The 17,888-nt window shown below is 41.3% G+C and overlaps 3 protein-coding genes across 4 annotated transcripts in view; all 3 read left to right on the top strand.

The window, feature by feature from the left end:
• The first annotated feature begins 2,249 nt into the window (after positions 1-2,249).
• Positions 2,250-7,865, top strand: LOC120910111 (zinc finger protein OZF-like). Its single transcript, XM_040321981.1, has 3 exons — positions 2,250-2,283; positions 2,412-2,553; positions 3,975-7,865. The coding sequence occupies exons 2-3, from the start codon at positions 2,472-2,474 to the stop codon at positions 5,297-5,299; spliced, it is 1,407 nt and encodes a 468-aa protein (XP_040177915.1). The 5' UTR covers positions 2,250-2,283; positions 2,412-2,471; the 3' UTR covers positions 5,300-7,865.
• A 1,090-nt stretch (positions 7,866-8,955) lies between these two features.
• LOC120910202 (gastrula zinc finger protein XlCGF26.1-like) overlaps positions 8,956-17,888 on the top strand; it is a 1,148,070-nt gene continuing 1,139,137 nt past the window's right edge. The window contains exons 1-3 of one of the 2 annotated variants that reach the window (XR_005741404.1): positions 8,956-9,228; positions 10,248-10,381; positions 10,498-10,536. Coding sequence is in view for 1 of the 2 variants with exons in the window: in XM_040322083.1 (XP_040178017.1) it covers positions 10,351-10,381 (31 nt within the window). In the remaining variant the exon portion in view is untranslated. Of the gene's footprint in view, positions 9,229-10,247; positions 10,382-10,497; positions 10,537-17,888 lie in introns of those variants that run through there. The other variant, XM_040322083.1, reaches the window with a different exon arrangement.
• Positions 10,562-13,611, top strand: LOC120910090 (oocyte zinc finger protein XlCOF22-like). The gene is made up of 3 exons (XM_040321953.1): positions 10,562-10,595; positions 10,729-10,867; positions 11,933-13,611. The coding sequence occupies exons 2-3, from the start codon at positions 10,789-10,791 to the stop codon at positions 13,360-13,362; spliced, it is 1,509 nt and encodes a 502-aa protein (XP_040177887.1). The 5' UTR covers positions 10,562-10,595; positions 10,729-10,788; the 3' UTR covers positions 13,363-13,611.

Here is a 17,888-nt window from a genome sequence, read left to right as displayed (position 1 = left end):
ATTAGATTTCTTCTTTGAACATGTCTGGTACATTCAAAATGTGAAGAGGTTAAAACCAGCTCATGTGAGCTTTTTATTTTTTTTGCCAGGCTCTGGATTTACTGTATGGCCGTAACGTAAATGCGATACGTTACGCCGCCGTAAATGTACCTGAATCTGGCCCCAAATGCGTGTGTGTATGTAAACAGAAATTTCACCCCACGTTAGATATCATTACGAATCTTGAAGTCTGATTAATATTTGCGCTTAGCTCTAGAAAAATTGGATTACATTTTGTGTCTGCCCTTAAATTAATTTTAGTATATTTATTTTTCCGAAAATTAGCTTGATAAACAAGCATAAAAAAAATAATTACAACTACCACCATTGTATTGTAGAGGGCCTCTGCTTTCAGAAAACATGTACGATTCATATTTTATATTATTATTTTACATTATTTTATATTATTTTACATTTACATTATAGTTTAAAATTTTTCCTGCCGAAACTGGAGATTTTTAAAATGTGTGAGCAAATAATATAAAATGCTCTAGAGCCAAAAAAACACATCAGCGGCCTTAAGATCACATAAAGGTAAAGATAAAATACTTAAATAATGATTCAGTTTTAACTAAACCATGATGTAAGTGTCTCATAATGTATGAAATATAACCGAAGAATGAGCTACAGGGCAAAATATTACCAAAAAACGTAGGATGCAGTTATTAAACTCACCACAAGATGGCGATATTAATTATTGCGCGTAGAACGCTCAAACAGGAAGTGATGAAAATTAGGAACAGGAAGTGATGTAGGAAAAAGACAAGGAGTTCTTTAAGGTAAACAAATGAAGTTCTGAGAGAGAGAAGAACGAGGTGGAGAGGAGACATCACTGGATTACACAGAGGAGGTAATAAGATATTATTTTATATTTACACCCAGTAACCCCCCCGTCATGTCCGTCCTCTTCCTCCATAGTCACTGTGACGTCTTTTATCTCCAACATCCACTACTACAGACATACCACATCCTGTACATTGGAGTTATTTTATAATATGTGTCCAGATACATCCTAAATATAGAATCATTTATCCAACTGTCAATCCAGAGCCTCTGGTTTATAGACCGGATACATCCTAAATATAGAACCATTTATCCAACTGTCCACCCAGAGCCTCTGGTTTATAGACCGGATACATCCTAAATATAGAACCATTTATCCAACTGTCCATCCAGAGCCTCTGGTTTATAGACCGGATACATCCTAAATATAGAGCCATTTATCCAACTGTCCATCTAAAGCCTCTGGTTTATAGACCAGATACATCCTAAATATAGAACCATTTATCCAAATCACATGACCACATAGATAAGGACCACTGTCAAGTGAATGAAAAGATATTACGGAAAATCTAGATGAAGGTTCTTCCATACAGTGGAATTTTTTAATTCTTGCAATATGTGTTCAAGCTGACCAACTGCATCAGAGTAATCCCTCACTGGCCAGTCCCGACTCTACTCAAAATGCAAATACATATCTGCTTATTGCATATTTTTAATATAGTGCCCATATGGGGCAGACGGACGGAAGGGTTTTTAAACCTGACTAGGTAGGAGAGGAGGATTCTGGGAGGTCACATGACATCATTCTTATCTCTATTAATAAAACACAGACCTGACTGGAGAGGTGAGGAGGATTCTGGGAGGTCACATGACATCACTCTTATCTCTATTAATAAAACAAAGACCTGACCGGAGAGGTGAGGAGGATTCTGGGAGGTCACATGACATCACTCTTATCTCTATTAATAAAACACAGACCTGACTGGAGAGGTGAGGAGGATTCTGGGAGGTCACATGACATCACTCTTATCTCTATTAATAAAACACAGACCTGACCGGAGAGGTGAGGAGGATTCTGGGAATGTGCTTAGTGATAATTTAATTGTGCACAGGATAAATGAAGTAGGGAAGAGGAAATCAGAGGAGTTGAAAAACAGACTACCAATCCTATGATCCATCGTCAGAAGGACACAAGGATCTCTACAAGGACGTCATGATGGACAATCAGCCGCCCCTCACATCACCGGGTAAGAGGAGACTTTATTGTAAAGGAGAGAGCAGTACGGAGGCTCCACCTAGATCCCCCATCATCTGATAAACACATAGAAACAATGTATTCAGTCAGTGTGTGTGTTTCCTACAGATGGATCCAGTAATGGGAACCCACCAGAGAGATGTCCCCGTCCTCTGTATTCCCGGGATTCCACACAGGAAGGTCACACCATCCCCCACCATCATCAGGTAGGTGGAGTTGGAGCATCTTCGACTTTAAAGTGATTCCAAACTGCATGAGATTATCATCTTTGAGGTCTCCGGATATTTGTGCTTATGGTTTGGGGATGATAATTTTTATCATTTTGTGGTTTTAGGGTGAAGAACCGAAAGATATAAAAGCCGAGGTGAAGAAGGAAGAAGATGAGACGTATGTGATGGGGAATCAGCAATGTATGAAGGAGGACGAGGTTATGAATCCCAATAAAGAGGAGGAATCTTCTCTGTATATCAGCTCAAGTGAGTAATGAGCGTAAACTGATCACATTTTTAATTTTCTGTTGAAGCCGACTTATGTCGCTTTAATCCAAAGCTATGCTTCTTGAGAACCTGTTAGCACCCAAGTGTTCACTTAGCAATATCCATAGACAGTTTAACTATAAGCAAACTCTAATGCCGCGTACACACGATCGGCGAAGGACCCCGAAGAACGGCGTCTGCCCCTTAAGTATCCCTCCCCAGCATGGACAGCGGGGCACCACTCCCACGGCACAATGAAGCAGCGAAAAACATACAAATGTCGAATCTGTCATTGAAGGCTTATGGTGTCTGTCGAAAGTTCTAAGAAGATTCGACAAGCAGCTAAACTGTACGGCGCCGCAGTCGTACATTTCCGGTCAAATTCTCCGCCCATAGGCTATAGAAGAATTTGAATGTTGGTTGACTAGTAATAATAATTTATAAATATAATTATTACTAGTGTCGTACAACATTAGAATTCTTCTATAGCTTGTAGGCGGAACATTCGACCGGAAATATACAATTGCGGCGTCGTACAGTTTAGCTGCTTCGTTGAATCTTCTTAGAACATTCGACAGACACCATAAGCCTTCAATGACAGATTCGATCCTTAATTACCGTATTTATCGGGGTATAGCGCGTGCCGGTGTATAGCGGTAGAAAGGTAGTTTAAGGGAAAAAAAGAAAACTTACATTTTTGCCCTGTGTCCGTCTGCGGCCTTGCACGGGGTCCGTCCAGCCTTGTGGGTGTCCGTCTGCGGCCTTGCGCGGGGTCCATCCAGCCTTGTGGGTGTCCGTCTGCAGCTTCCTTGGGTGGGGTCCGTCCAGCCTTGTGGGTGTCCGTCTGCGGCTTTGGAGGTGTCCGTCTCCGTCCAGCGTGTCCGTCTGCGAGTCCATCTGCACCTTGCCCGAGGTTGCAGCGGTGTTTGTTTTTGGATTTGGCACAGAGAGGAGACGGATTTCCTGTGTGTTCGGCTTCTCTCAGCTCCTCTCGCGTGGCTGCGGGCGGAGCCGAGCGTGGCCGAGCCTAGCCGAGTGCGCAGTACACTCTGCTCGGCTCAGAGACACAGAGACAGCGGGGATCGGCGTATAACGCGCACCCGCGATTTCCCCCTGATTTTAAGGGGAAAAAGTGCGCGTTATACGCCGATAAATACAGTAATTCAGATTTTCGTATGGATGCGTTTTTTAACGAAACAAAATGAATAAAAAGGAATTTCGGGAGTAACTAAATAAATTTATTTTTTGGACGAAAAGGAAATTCTGAAACAAAATATTTTAGTGTGCACAAGTCTACGGTACACCATATGAAAGATTTGTGCCACCAGTAAAGTTTAGAATGCTGAACTGATATATATGATTTTCTGAATACAAGGAGTAGAAAAACAAATGTAACATATTTCAAAATTTCCTTCCAATAGATGGACAGTATTTTTCGAACAGCAATACATATGAGAGTCATCTTACTACATCTCCAGGTTGCACTGCAGAAGACATCACAGAATCTCCTACAAAAGTAACATTTTACTGGATGGTAAAACCATTGAATTGTTCTAATCCTGAGGAATCTTCTGATAAATCCCATACTATGACCTCAGATCTTCATCTAAGATCAATGGGCCCTTCCAATCCTGAGGAATCTTCTAATAAATCCCATACTATGACCTCAGAGCTTCATCTAAGATCAATGGGCCCTTCCAATCCTAAGGAATCTTCTGATAAATCCCATACTATGACCTCAGAGCTTCATCTAAGATCAATGGGCCTTTCTAATCCTAAGGAATCTTCTCATAAATCCCATACTATGACTTCAGATGTCCATCTAAGTTCTCACAGTGCTGCTAGATCAACAGATCCATCCGATCCCCAGAAACCGTCTTCAACCCATGAGGAAGCTCACATAGGAGGGAGCACATTGCCATGTTTAGTATGTGGGAAATCATTCACTAGGAAAACCGCACTTGCTAACCACCTGAAATCTCACAAGGCTGAGCGTCCTTATTCATGTTCGGAGTGCGGAAAATGTTTCCCTAAGAAACAAAGGCTTCTTAAACACCAGAGAGGTCACTCAGGTGAGCGTCCCTTTTCCTGTTCAGAGTGCGGAAAATGTTTTAATGAGAAACACATCCTTCTTACACACCAGAGAAGTCACACAGGGGAGCGTCCCTTTTCCTGTTCAGTATGCGGAAAATGTTTTTCTAATAAAGGATGCCTTCATAAACACGAGAGAATTCATTCGGGTAACCGTAGCTTTTCCTGTTCAGAGTGCGGAAAATGTTTTTCTAACCAAGGATCCTTCCGCGATCACCAGAGAATTCATGGTGACAATCCCTTTTCCTGTCCGGAGTGCGGAAAAGTTTTTTCCAAGAAAGAAAACCTTGTTATACACCAGAGGATTCACACTGGTGAGCGTCCCTTTTGCTGTTTAGAGTGCGGAAAATGTTTTTCTGAAAAAGGAACCCTTCGTAAACACCAGAGAACTCACACGGGTGAGCGTCTCTTTCACTGTTCAGAGTGCGGGAAATCTCTTTCTAGTAAAGGAAACCTTCGTACGCACCAGAGAATTCATACAGGCGAGCGTCCCTTTTCCTGTGTAGAGTGCGGAAAATGTTTTTCGGACCAAGGATACCTTCTTAAACACCAGAGAGTTCATACAGGTGAGCGCCCCTTTTCTTGTTTGAAGTGCGGAAAAAAGTATTGTGACCAGACAAACCTTCGGAGACACCAAAAAAAAGGATGCTGCTGACAGTCCACATTTATGTTCGAAGTGTGGAAAATATATTTCCAAGAAAAATCCCATCTTATACACCAAAGAGTTCCCTCAGGTGAGCATTCTTTTATCGTGCGGAAAATGTTTATAGAACACCTGGAGGATGAAAAAAATGAGTTTATAATGGGGTACATCCTGCCAAAAGTCCTGATTTTATTAATGTGTGGAGCTTATTAGGCTGAGTCTTCGTTTCTCGAAAAAAAAAAACACCTAAAAAGACACAGCTCAGAGCATCCGAACAACGTTCAAACTGTGATAAATGTACAGATCACATAAGTCTAATCGGAGAGAGAAGACACCTGCTGACACCTGGAGGATAAAAAATTAGTTTATAATGGGGTACATCCTGGCAAAAGTCCTGTTTTTATTCATAGGTGGAGCTTATTAGGCACGGGTCTTCTGTTGGCTTCTTCTGTTTCTCGAAAACTCCTGAAAAGACACAGCTCAGAACATCAGATCAGCGTTCAAACTGTGATAAATGTTGTACAGATCACATAAGTCTAATCAGAGAGAGAAGACGCCTGCTGACACGTTTCGTCAAATGTACGATGGCTTTTATTGGGTGGAACTGTTTAGTCCATAGAACACTTGGAGGATAAAAAATTTGTTTATAATGGGGGACATCCTGGCAAAAGTCCTGTTTTTATTCATAGGTGGAGCTTGTTAGGCACGGGTCTTCTGTTGGCTTCTTCTGTTTCTCGAAAACCCCTGAAAAGACACAGCTCTGAGCATCTGAACGACTTTCAGACTGTGATAGATGTTGTACAGATCACATAAGTCTAATCGGAGAAAAGACGTCTTCTGGTGCTTTTCGACAAATTACGACGGCTTTTATCGGGTTTATAATGGGGTACCTCCTGGCAAAAGTCGCGTTTCAACAAATGTACGACGGCTTTTAATCGGGTAGAACTGTTTAGTCCATAGAACACCTGGAGGATAAAAAAATGTATTTATAATGGGGCACATCCTGGCAAAAGTCCTGTTTTTATTTATAGGTGGAGCTTATTAGGCATGGGTCTTCTGTTGGCTTCTTCTGTTTCTCGAAAAACTCCTGAAAAGACACAGCTCCGAGCATATGAACGACTTTCAGACTGTGATAGATGTTGTACAGATCACATAAGTCTAATCGGAGAAAATACGCTTTGTGGTGCGTTTCATCGGGTTTTTAATGGGGTACATCCTGGCAAAAGTATTGTTTTTATTTATAGGTGGAGCTTATCAGGATGAGTCTTCTGTTGGCTTCTTCTGTTTCTCGAAAACTCCTGAAAAGACACAGCTCAGAAGATCAGAACAGCGTTCAAACTGTGATAAATGTTGTACAGATCACATAAGTCTAATCAGAGAGAGAAGACGCCTGCTGACACGTTTCGTCAAATGTACGATGGCTTTTATTGGGTGGAACTGTTTAGTCCATAGAACACTTGGAGGATAAAAAATTTGTTTATAATGGGGGACATCCTGGCAAAAGTCCTGTTTTTATTCATAGGACGAGCTTGTTAGGCACGAGTCTTCTGTTGGCTTCTTCTGTTTCTCGAAAACCCCTGAAAAGACACAGCTCTGAGCATCTGAACGACTTTCAGACTGTGATAGATGTTGTACAGATCACATAAGTCTAATCGGAGAAAAGACGCCTTCTGGTGCTTTTCGACAAATTACGACGGCTTTTATTGGGTTTATAATGGGGTACCTCCTGGCAAAAGTCGCGTTTCAACAAATGTACGACGGCTTTTAATCGGGTAGAACTGTTTAGTCCATAGAACACCTGGAGGATAAAAAAATTAATTTATAATGGGGCACATCCTGGCAAAAGTCCTGTTTTTATTTATAGGTGGAGCTTATCAGGATGAGTCTTCTGTTGGCTTCTTCTGTTTCTCGAAAACTCCAAATGGTGGGAGTTACCGAACATAAAGACGTTACAATCTGCGTGGGATAATAAAGAAATGAGTCCGTTGTATATTGAAGATGATATCAGTGTTATAAATCGAATAAAAGAGAAATACATGAAGCACAATAGAGCTCACGTTTCCCCTCCCGTAGTTCCAGCCTCACATCCATATTACATCCCTGAAATAATCCTCTACATGTATGAATGCTGTAAGTGGGCGGAGTTACATGTATTTGACATTCTATACGTAGAAAATTGACCAGCAAAGTTCAATAAGAAACATCTGAACAAATTATATGGACATGTATGACTTTGTTTTTCCATCACAATGATGGCGGTAATCGTAGAGGACTACAAAGTTAGGAAGCTGATGACAGTCTACTGTAGGTACCGTGCGTTGCCGGTAGGTGCTATTCTCTATCAGCATTGACGGTGCTTGTCGGGTATTTGTAATTTTACTAGTAATAATAAACAAAAACAATATATGAATGAAAAAAGTCCAATGAGATTTTAAAATTCCAGCCACATGGCTAAAATAACGACCCTTCTACCCTTGTATTAAAGCTTTGTGAATTGAGCTTCATGTGTTGTATTTCAATGTTCAGTTTGTTTTCCATTGTATCACATTTATAAATACTAAAGCTCTATCAATCTGTTGATTTTCATTTTATTTTTTGCATTGTCTGGATTTGATGTGAGGTATAATCTGTGTGTGCAATCATCAATGTAACCGAATAGAAGAATCAACCATGAGGCAAGGTGTCAGGACCTGGATCATCTGCTGGTGGTGCTGTTCTTCCCATAGGGGAAGGCTGTATTTCCTGTGTCTACCAGAGGGTGTCTTCCAGCGGATTCCAGTAATCAGTTTCCATCTGATGCTGGATGCTGGTAGGGTATTTCCTATAGGTCCTTCCCTACTAGTGCCTCTCACTTCAGTGTTTTGTTCTGCTGCCCGAGACCACGTACCATAATTTCATGTTCTTGACAAATGAGGTGGAGATGCTGTACACCATATGAAAGGTCCATCTCCATTTTTCAATATAATGTCACGTCCATAGGAATGCGCAAGGTGTGTGCCTGGCAAACCCTAATCCTAATAGCAGGAACGTGACAGATCAACCATGATCCTTCTTTGATAACCCCGAGGAACCTGGACAGAAGAGCCGGTGGGTGTGGAATTTAGTGGAACCGATCTGTATTTACCTTCTGCAACAGCTGAAAGTTGGATTCTCCTCCTCGCCCTCTCGCCAACATTCAGCTCCCACAAGAGGAAAATACAAGGGATCGGTACCAATATATGCCACCCCCTGTCCCTCTTCTTTCTGCTGCCCAGGTCCCCCCATTGATGGAGAGCAGGGAAAAGGCCGGTAAATATGTCACAAACGCATATGTGTTGGAGCTTTGAGGTGCACACCTTAATGCAACAGGCTGTGCACACCTATGGCCATGTCCCCAACAAATGAGGAGGAGATACTGTACACCATATGAAAGTTCCATCTCCATTCCTCAATATAACGTCATGTCCCCAACAAATAAGGAGAAGATACTGTACACCATATGAAAGGTCCATCTCCATTCCTCAATATAACGTCATGTTCCCAACAAATGAGGAGGAGATACTGTACACCATATAAAAGGTCCATCTCCATTCCTCAATATAACGTCATGTTCCCAACAAATGAGGAGGAGATACTGTACACCATATGAAAGGTCCATCTCCATTCCTCAATATAACGTCATGTTCCCAACAAATGAGGAGGAGATACTGTACACCATATGAAAGGTATATCTCCATCTCTCATCAACCTCTCAAAACATAACGTAGAATGCAGTTATTAAAACCACCACAAGATGGCAATATAACTTACTGTGTGTGGAACGCACAAACAGGAAGTGATGTAAAGTAGGAAAAGGAAGTGATGTAAGAAAAGGACAGGGCGTTATATAAGGCAAACATAGGAAGTTCTGAGGGATAGAAGAATGAGGTAAAGAGGAGACATAGCTGGATTACACAGAGGAGGTAATAAGATCTTATTTTATATTTACACCCAGTAACCCCGTCATGTCCGTCCTCTTCCTCCATAGTCACTGTCTGACGTCTTTTATCTCCAACATCCACTACTACAGACATATCACATCCTGTATATATTGGAGTTATTTTATAATATGTGTCCAGATACATCCTAAATATAGAGCCATTTATCCAACTGTCCATCCAGAGTCTCTGGTTTATGGACCAGATACATCCTAAATATAGAACCATTTATCCAACTGTCCATCCAGAGCCACTGGTTTATAGACTGGATACATCCTAAATATAGAACCATTTATCCAACTGTCCGTCCAGAGCCTCTGGTTTATAGACCGGATACATCCTAAATATAGAACCATTTATCCAACTGTCCATCCAGAGCCTCTGGTTTATAGACCGGATACATCCTAAATATAGAACCATTTATCCAACTGTCCGTCCAGAGCCTCTGGTTTATAGACCGGATACATCCTAAATATAGAACCATTTATCCAACTGTCCATCCAGAGCCTCTGGTTTATAGATCGGATACATCCTAAATATAGAACCATTTATCCAACTGTCCGTCCAGAGCCTCTGGTTTATAGACCGGATACATCCTAAATATAGAGCCATTTATCCAACTGTCCATCCAGAGCCTCTGGTTTATAGATCACATGACCACATAGATAAGGACCGCTGTCAGGTGAATGTAAGGATATTATGAAAATTGTAGATGAATGCTTTGCACGCTGCTATACACTCTTAAATATTTCTATATTTTGGGAATTTTGGAATTCTTGCAATACGTGTTCAAACTGGCCAACTGCATCAAGTAAGTAATCCCTCTCTGGCCAGTCCCGACTCTACACACAAAATGCAAATACGTATCTGTTTACAGTATACTTTAATGGACATAAAATAGTGCCAATATGGGACAGACAGACACAGCTGGAGGGTATTAAACCTGACCAGGTAGGTGAGGAGGATTCTGGGAATGTACTTAGTGATAATATAATTGTGCACAGGATAAAGGAAGTAGTGAAGAGGACATCTGGGCAGTTGAAGAACAGATGCTGATCCCATGATCCATCTTGAGACGGACACAAGGGTCTCTACAAGGACGTCGTGATGGAGAATCAGCCGCCCCTCACATCACCGGGTAAGAGGAGACTTTATTGTAAAGGAGAGAGCAGTACGGAGGCTCCACCTAGATCCCCCATCATCTGATAAACACATAGAAACAATGTATTCAGTCAGTGTGTGTGTTTCCTACAGATGTATCCAGTAATGGGAACCCACCAGAGAGATGTCCCCGTCCTCTGTATTCCCGGAATTCCATACATGAAGGTCACACCATCCCTCACCATCATCAGGTAGGTGGAGTTGGAGAATCCACGACTTAAAAATATAAATTATTAAAAAATGTATGAGATATTCCTCTTGAGGTCTCTGCGTATTAGTGCTCATGTTTTGAGAATGTTCCTTTTTATCATTTTGTGGATTTAGAGTGAGGAACTCATTGATATAAAAGCCGAGGTGAAGGAGGAAGAAGAAGAGACGTATGCGATGGGTGATCAGCAGAGTATGAGGGATGAGGTTATGAATCCTAATAAAGAAGAAGAATCTTCTCTGAATATTAGCACAAGTGAGTAATGAGCAGAAACTGGTCACGTTTTACTTTTAAAGTTTAAGGCCACAAATGTCTCTATAATTCAAAGCCATCCTTCTTGACAACCAAGTTAGCACCCCAGTGCTGACTTACCAAGATCCACAGGCAGTTTAACTGGAAGCAAACACACGATCGGAAATTCCGACAAGAAAACATGGATTTTTTTCTGATGGAATGTTGGCTCAAACTTGTGTTGCATACACAGGTTCAAACAAAATTCCAACCGTCAAGAACACTACAACGAGCCGAGAAAAATGAAGTTCAATGATTTCAAGCATGCGTCGAATTGATTAAGAGCATGCGTGACGATCCGAATTTCCTCCAAGAACTCCTCTTGTCGGAAAATTTGAGATCCAGCTCTCAAATTTTTCTTAACGGAAATTTTGACAGAAAAATTCCGATGGAGCCTACACAGGGTCGGAATTTCCAACCAAAAGCTCACATTCGGAATTTCCGATCGTGTGTACGCGGCAATACTGTACACCGTATGAAAGGTCCACCTCCATTTCTCAATATAACGTCATGTTCCCAACCAATGAGGAGGAGATACTGTACATCATATGAAAGGTCCATCTCCATTCCTCAATATAACGTCATGTTCCCACCAAATGAGGAGGAGATACCGTACACCATATGAAAGGTCCATCCATACATGAATAGAGCACCATATTTAGGATGGACTTCTGTGTTTACCAGTTATAGTGGTGAGCAGGGAGCAGAGAGCTTGAGCCAGAGGTGGTGGAACCGAGTTCCAGCTGAAAATAAGCCCTGTATATTAGATATTATAGCCGCATATTACAACCAAGAACTAGGCAGGACTCGTTTGGCTGCCGAGCTGGAACAATGTCCATAATGTACACATACTGTTGCCTAGTATGGTTTGGGTGTGCCGTCTAGTCAGGTTTTTATTGACAATTTGCTGTAATGATTGCACCTGATTCAGTACCAGAGCTCTGGGAAAGTTTAGAATGCTGAACTGATATATATCTGCAAGGTGTATAAAAAAAAAACATAATATTTCAAAAAATTTCCTTCCAACAGATGGACAGAATCATTCAGAGACCAATAAATGTGAGAAACGTCTTATGACATCTCTAGGTTACACTGCAGGAGATGGAGACATTGCAGAAGCTCCCAGAATAGTAAGATTTTACTGGTTGGTAAGACCGAAGAATCGTTCTAATCCTGAGAAATCGGATAAACCCCATACTATGACTTCAGATGTCCATCTTAGATCAACGGATCCTTTGAAACTTGAGGAATCTTCTGATAATTCCAGTACTATGACTTCAGATGTGCATCTAAGATTAGCAGATCCTTCAAAACTTGAGGAATCTTCTGATACATCCTATACTATGACCTCAGATGTCCATCCAAGATCAATGGATCCTTTGAAACTTGAGGAATCTTCTGATAATTCCCGTACTATGACTTCAGATGTCCATCTAAGATCAATGGATCCTTCGAAACTTGAGGAATCTTCTGATACATCCTATACTATGACTTCAGATGTCCATCTAAGATCAACGGTTCTTTCGAAAGTTGAGGAACCTTCTGATAAATCCCATACTATGACTTCAGATGTCCTTCTAAGATCAGCAGATGCTTCAAAACTTGAGGAATCTTCTTATACATCTCATTCTATGACTTCAGATGTCCATCTAAGATCCACGGATCCTTCTAATCCTGAGGAAGCTTCTTATAAATCCCATACTATGACTTCAGATGTCCATCTAAGTTCTCACAGTGCTGATAGATCAACAGATCCATCCAATCCCCAAAAATCCTCTTCAGACCATGAGGGAATTCACACAGAAGGGAGCTCCTTGTCATGTTTGGTGTGCATTAAATCATTCACTGAGAGAAAAGAACTTCTTAAACACCAGAAAGTTCAAGAGGTTGAGCGTCCGTATTCATGTTCAGAGTGTGTAAAATGTTATTCTGATAAAAGAAACCTTATTATACACCAGAGAAGTCACACCGGTGAGCGTCCCTTTTGCTGTTCAGAGTGCGGAAAATGTTTTTCTGATAAAGGAAACTTGCAGAAACACCAGAGAACCCATACGGGCGAGCGTCCCTTTTCCTGTTCAGACTGCGGAAAATGTTTTTCTGAAAGCGGAAATCTGCTGAAACACCAGAGAACGCACACCGGCGAGCGTCCCTTTTCCTGTTCCGACTGCGGAAAATGTTTCTCTGAGAAAGGGAACTTGCTGAAACACCACAGGATTCACACGGGCGAGCGTCCCTTTTGCTGTTCAGAGTGTGGGAAATGTTTTCTTTTAAAGGGACACTTTCAGAAACACCAGAAAACACATCGGCGGGAGGGTCCCTTTTCCTGTTCAGAGTGTGGAAAACGCTTTTCTAAAAAAAAAGAAAGCTTTCGTAAACACCTGAGAACTCATATGGGAGAGAGCGGAAAAGGCTTTTCTGACCAGACAAATCGTCATAGACACAAAAAAAAGACACACTGATGACCGTCCATATTTAAGTGTGGAAAATATTTTTCCAAGAAAAAGAGGCTTTTGAAGGGGACTGAATGTTAGCCTCTTGGGCCCCCAGAATTTGGAGCTACAAGCATTTAGGAAGATGTTCTGTTATTTAATGCAAAAGGACAGTATTAAAAAAGCCATGATGGACTCGGCCAGCTTGGGACTCGAAGCAGATGCTGATGTCATCAGCATGCCACCTGTCTGGGGGCCCCCTGTCATAATGTGTTTATTGTAAGTAGGTCTGCTATTGTCCGAAGGTGTTCTGTGTTTATACTTATGATAATGTATTAGACACGTGCACACTGAAATATTTCATTTCGGAATTTTATTTTCTCAATCTTTTCTCTCTATGTCGAATCTTCATGTCTCTATAATGTCGAATCTTTTCTCTCTATGTCGAATCTTCATGTCTCTATAATGTCGAATCTTTTCTCTCTATGTTGACTCTTTTCTCTCTATTCTCTATTTCGAATCTTCATGTCTCTATAACAGGGATATGCAATTAGCGGACCTCCAGCTGTTGCTGAACTACAAGTCCCATGAGGCATAGCAAGACTCTGACAGCCACAAGCATGACACCCAGAGGCAGAGGCATGATGGAACTTGTAGTTTTGCAACAGCTGGAGGTCCGCTAATTGCATATCCCTGCTCTATAATGTCGAATCTTTTCTCTCCATGTTGACTCTTTTCTCTCTATTCTCTATTTCGAATCTTCATGTCTCTATAATGTCGAATCTTTTCTCTCTATGTCGAATCTTCATGTCTTTATAATGTCTAATCTTTTCTCTCTATGTTGAATCTTCATGTCTTTATAATGTCTAATCTTTTCTCTCTATGTTGAATCTTTTCTCTCTATGTCGAATCTTCATGTCTTTATAATGTCTAATATTTTCTCTCTATGTTGAATCTTTTCTCTCTATGTTGAATCTTTTCTCTCTATAATGTCGACTCTTTTCTCTCTATAATGTCGACTCTTTTCTCTCTATAATGTCGAATCTTTTCTTTCTATGTCGAATCTTCATGTCTTTATATTGTCGAATCTTTTCTCTCTATGTCTACTCTTTTCTCTCTATGTCAAATCTTTTCTCTCTATAATGTCTACTCTTTTCTCTCTATGTCAAATCTTTTCTCTCTATGTTGAATAATCTTGGACTAATAGAGTTAGGTTAGGCACATTCGACCGCAGGTTCGAAAGACACAGATCGCTATTGTCATCGTCATGTCGAATCTTCTATCTATATCGAACTGTTGTCGCAAGGAAACGAAAATAAAGCTTTTTTATGTCGGATCTTTCGGATTCTGCACATTTGTTATCGTTTGTTAAAACTAATGCAAAAATCCCAGAAATTCGGACAAAAATGCATTCGAACGAAAACTAATGCACTTGTCTATAATGTATATTGTGTCTTCTGAGCTAGAAGAAGGCAAGTCTGACCTGAAAGGTCAGACATCTGAGTCACCTAGGCTGATTAAATGACTAGTTAATTAGCTCATGTTAATTTATGTTTCTGGTTACAGTTTGTATTGTTAGGGTAATATGATCAGGAGGGGGGAACCTCCTTCTCAAGTGTATAAAAGCCTGTATACTTTTTCAAATAAACAGTTCCAGCTCGGCAGCCAAACGAGTCCTGCCTAGTTCTTGGTTGTAATATGCGGCTATAATATCTAATATCCAGGGCTTATTTTCAGCTGGAACTCGGTTCCACCACCTCTGGCTCAAGCTCTCTGCTCCCTGCTCACCACTATCACTGGTAAACACAGAAGTCCGTCCTAAATATGGTGCTCTATTCATGTATGGAGTGGGGGAAATATTTCGCTCAGGAACACTCCCTTCTTGCACATGACAAGACACAACTCAGAGCATCCGAACAACTTTCAAACTATGGTATAAATTTATGGTATAAATTTTACGCATAACATAAGTCTGAAGCCTCGTACACACGCTCGGTTTTCTCAACAAGAAACAGCAAGAAAACTGCTGGCAGAGCTTTCTTGCCGAGTAAACCGAGCGTGTGTACGAGGCTTTGAGGTTTCTCCTCAAGAAAACTGCCCAGAATCTCGACAAGAGAAATAGAAAACCTGCTCTCTATTTTCTCGTCGTGATTCTCGGTAGTGTTTTCCTGTCGAGAAACCCGAGCGTCTGTATACTTACCTGTCGCCGTGGAAACCCGCGCATGCTCGAAATGACTTGACGAATGCGCGGTAGCTTCCAAAGGCATATTTAGGGTGATGCAAGATGGCTGCGACGGCATCAAATTTGACGAGTGTATGCTTGTGGTAGTCGATGACGTCACCGCGTTCGTTCCATGCAAAAGAGAATCTTGCCAGGAGTCTCGTCAGGAAAAACAACGTTTTTTTCCTGACGAGAATCTGGGCCATTTGTACAGGGCTTAAAGGTAGAGAACTACAAAGAAAGGAAGATGGTGGCAGATTAATGTGGGTATCGCGCATGCTCGGTAGGCACACTTCTCAGCTTGTCAGGTGTTTAATTGTTACTTTGCTAATAATAGTGTAAAAAAAATCCAACAAGATTTGAAAAACTCCAGTCACATGGCTAAAGTAATGATCCTTCCACTTGTATTAAAGCTTTGTGAATTCAGCCTCACATTGTATTTCATTGATCAGTTTGTTTGTCATTCTATAAATATTAAAATTCTATCAAATTGCTTTTTGTTTATTGTCTGGCTTTGATGCGAGGTATAAACTGTGGGCCGGATTCAGGTAGGAGATACGACGGCGTATCTCCAGATACGCCGTTGTATCTCTGAGTTGCGGCGTCGTATCTATGCGCCTGATTCATAGAATCAGTTACGCATAGATTTCCCTAAGATCGGACTAGTGTAAGTGTCTTACACCGTCGTATCTTAGGCTGCATATTTACGCTGGCCGCTAGGTGGCGCTTCCGTCGATTTACGCGAGGCATATGCTAATTAGGTAGATACGCCGATTCACATATATACGTACGCCCGGCGCTTTTTTTTTACGTTAGGCTTTTTCAGCGTAAGGTTGCTCCTGCTCTTATGAGGCGTACGCAATCTTAAGTATGAACGTCGTTCCCGCATCAAATTTTTATGTCGTTTGCGTAAGTCGTTCGCGACTAGGACTATACGTAAGTTACGTTCACGTCTAAAGCATTGACGATTTGCGGCAGGATTTCGAGCATGCGCACTGGGATTCTTTTACGAACCACGCATGCGCCATTCGTAAAAAACGTCAAATACGTGGGGTCACACTAAATTTAAGTAAAACACGCCCACATCATCCAAATTAGAATTAGGCGGGCTTATGCCGGAGCACATACGTTACGCCGCCGTAACTTAGGGCGCAAGTTATTTCTGAATACGGAGATATGTTACGCCCGCACAATATTACGCAGGGCTACCTGAATCTAGCCCTGAGTGTGTAATCACCGATATAATCTTATAGAAGAGTCTATTGACTTATGCCGCGTACACACGATCATTTTTCGGCATGAAAAAAACAAAGTTTTTCGGCATCTAGAAAAAACTTTGTTTTTTCCTACTTCGTCATTAAAACGACGTTGCCCACACACCATCGCTTTTCTGTCTGTTACAGCGTGATGAATGTGCTTACTCCATTACGAACGGTAGTTTTACCAGAACGAGCGCTCCCGTCTCATAATGTGCTTCTGAGCATGCGCGGGTTTTTCCACGTCGTTATAGCCCACACACGATAATTTTTTACAACCCGAAAAACGACTTTTGTTTAAAACGTTGTTAAAAAATACAGAAGCAAGTTATGAGACGGGAGCGCTCGTTCTGGTATAACTAACGTTCGTAATTTGTAATATTTCTAGCCCAAAATGCAGATTATAAAAGTGCAAAAAAAAAAAGGAGCATGCAGAGCGTGTACAAATACAAATCAAACCCTTATTATATGACGTGCGTGTGTCATTAACGGTCATAATGTATGAAATATATCCGAAGAATAAGCTACAGGGCAAAACATTAAGACGTAACGTAGGACGCAGTTATTACAACGACCACAAGATGGTGATATCACTTACTGTGCGAGTGTGAGTGGAACGCTATGACAGGAAGTGATGTAAAGTACAAACAGGAAGTGATGTAAGAAAAGGTGATTAAAGGGAAATACAGGAAGTTCTGAGAGAGAGAAGAACGAGGTGGAGAGGAGACGTCACTGGATTACACAGAGGAGGTAATAAGATATTATTTTATATTTACACCCAGTAACCCCCGTCATGTCCGTCCTCTTCCTCCATAGTCACTGTGACGTCTTTTATCTCCAGCATTCACTACTACAGACATATCACATCCTGTATATTGGAGATATTTTATAATATGTGTCCAGATACATCCTGAATAGGGATGGGTTCAGGTATGTTCGGATCATACCCACCAGGAAGCCATCACTGCACAGCGCCAATCATAGGCAGCGTGTGTATGTGCAGCTGTGAGAAATACCTCACTGCCTATGATTGGCGGTGTGCAATGACGGCTTCCTGGTGGGTACGATCCGAACACAAC

This window comes from Rana temporaria, chromosome 8, assembly GCF_905171775.1.
Source record: "Rana temporaria chromosome 8, aRanTem1.1, whole genome shotgun sequence".
Classification (NCBI taxonomy): Eukaryota; Metazoa; Chordata; class Amphibia; order Anura; family Ranidae; genus Rana; species Rana temporaria.
This window is presented reverse-complemented; position numbering and strand designations above follow the sequence as displayed.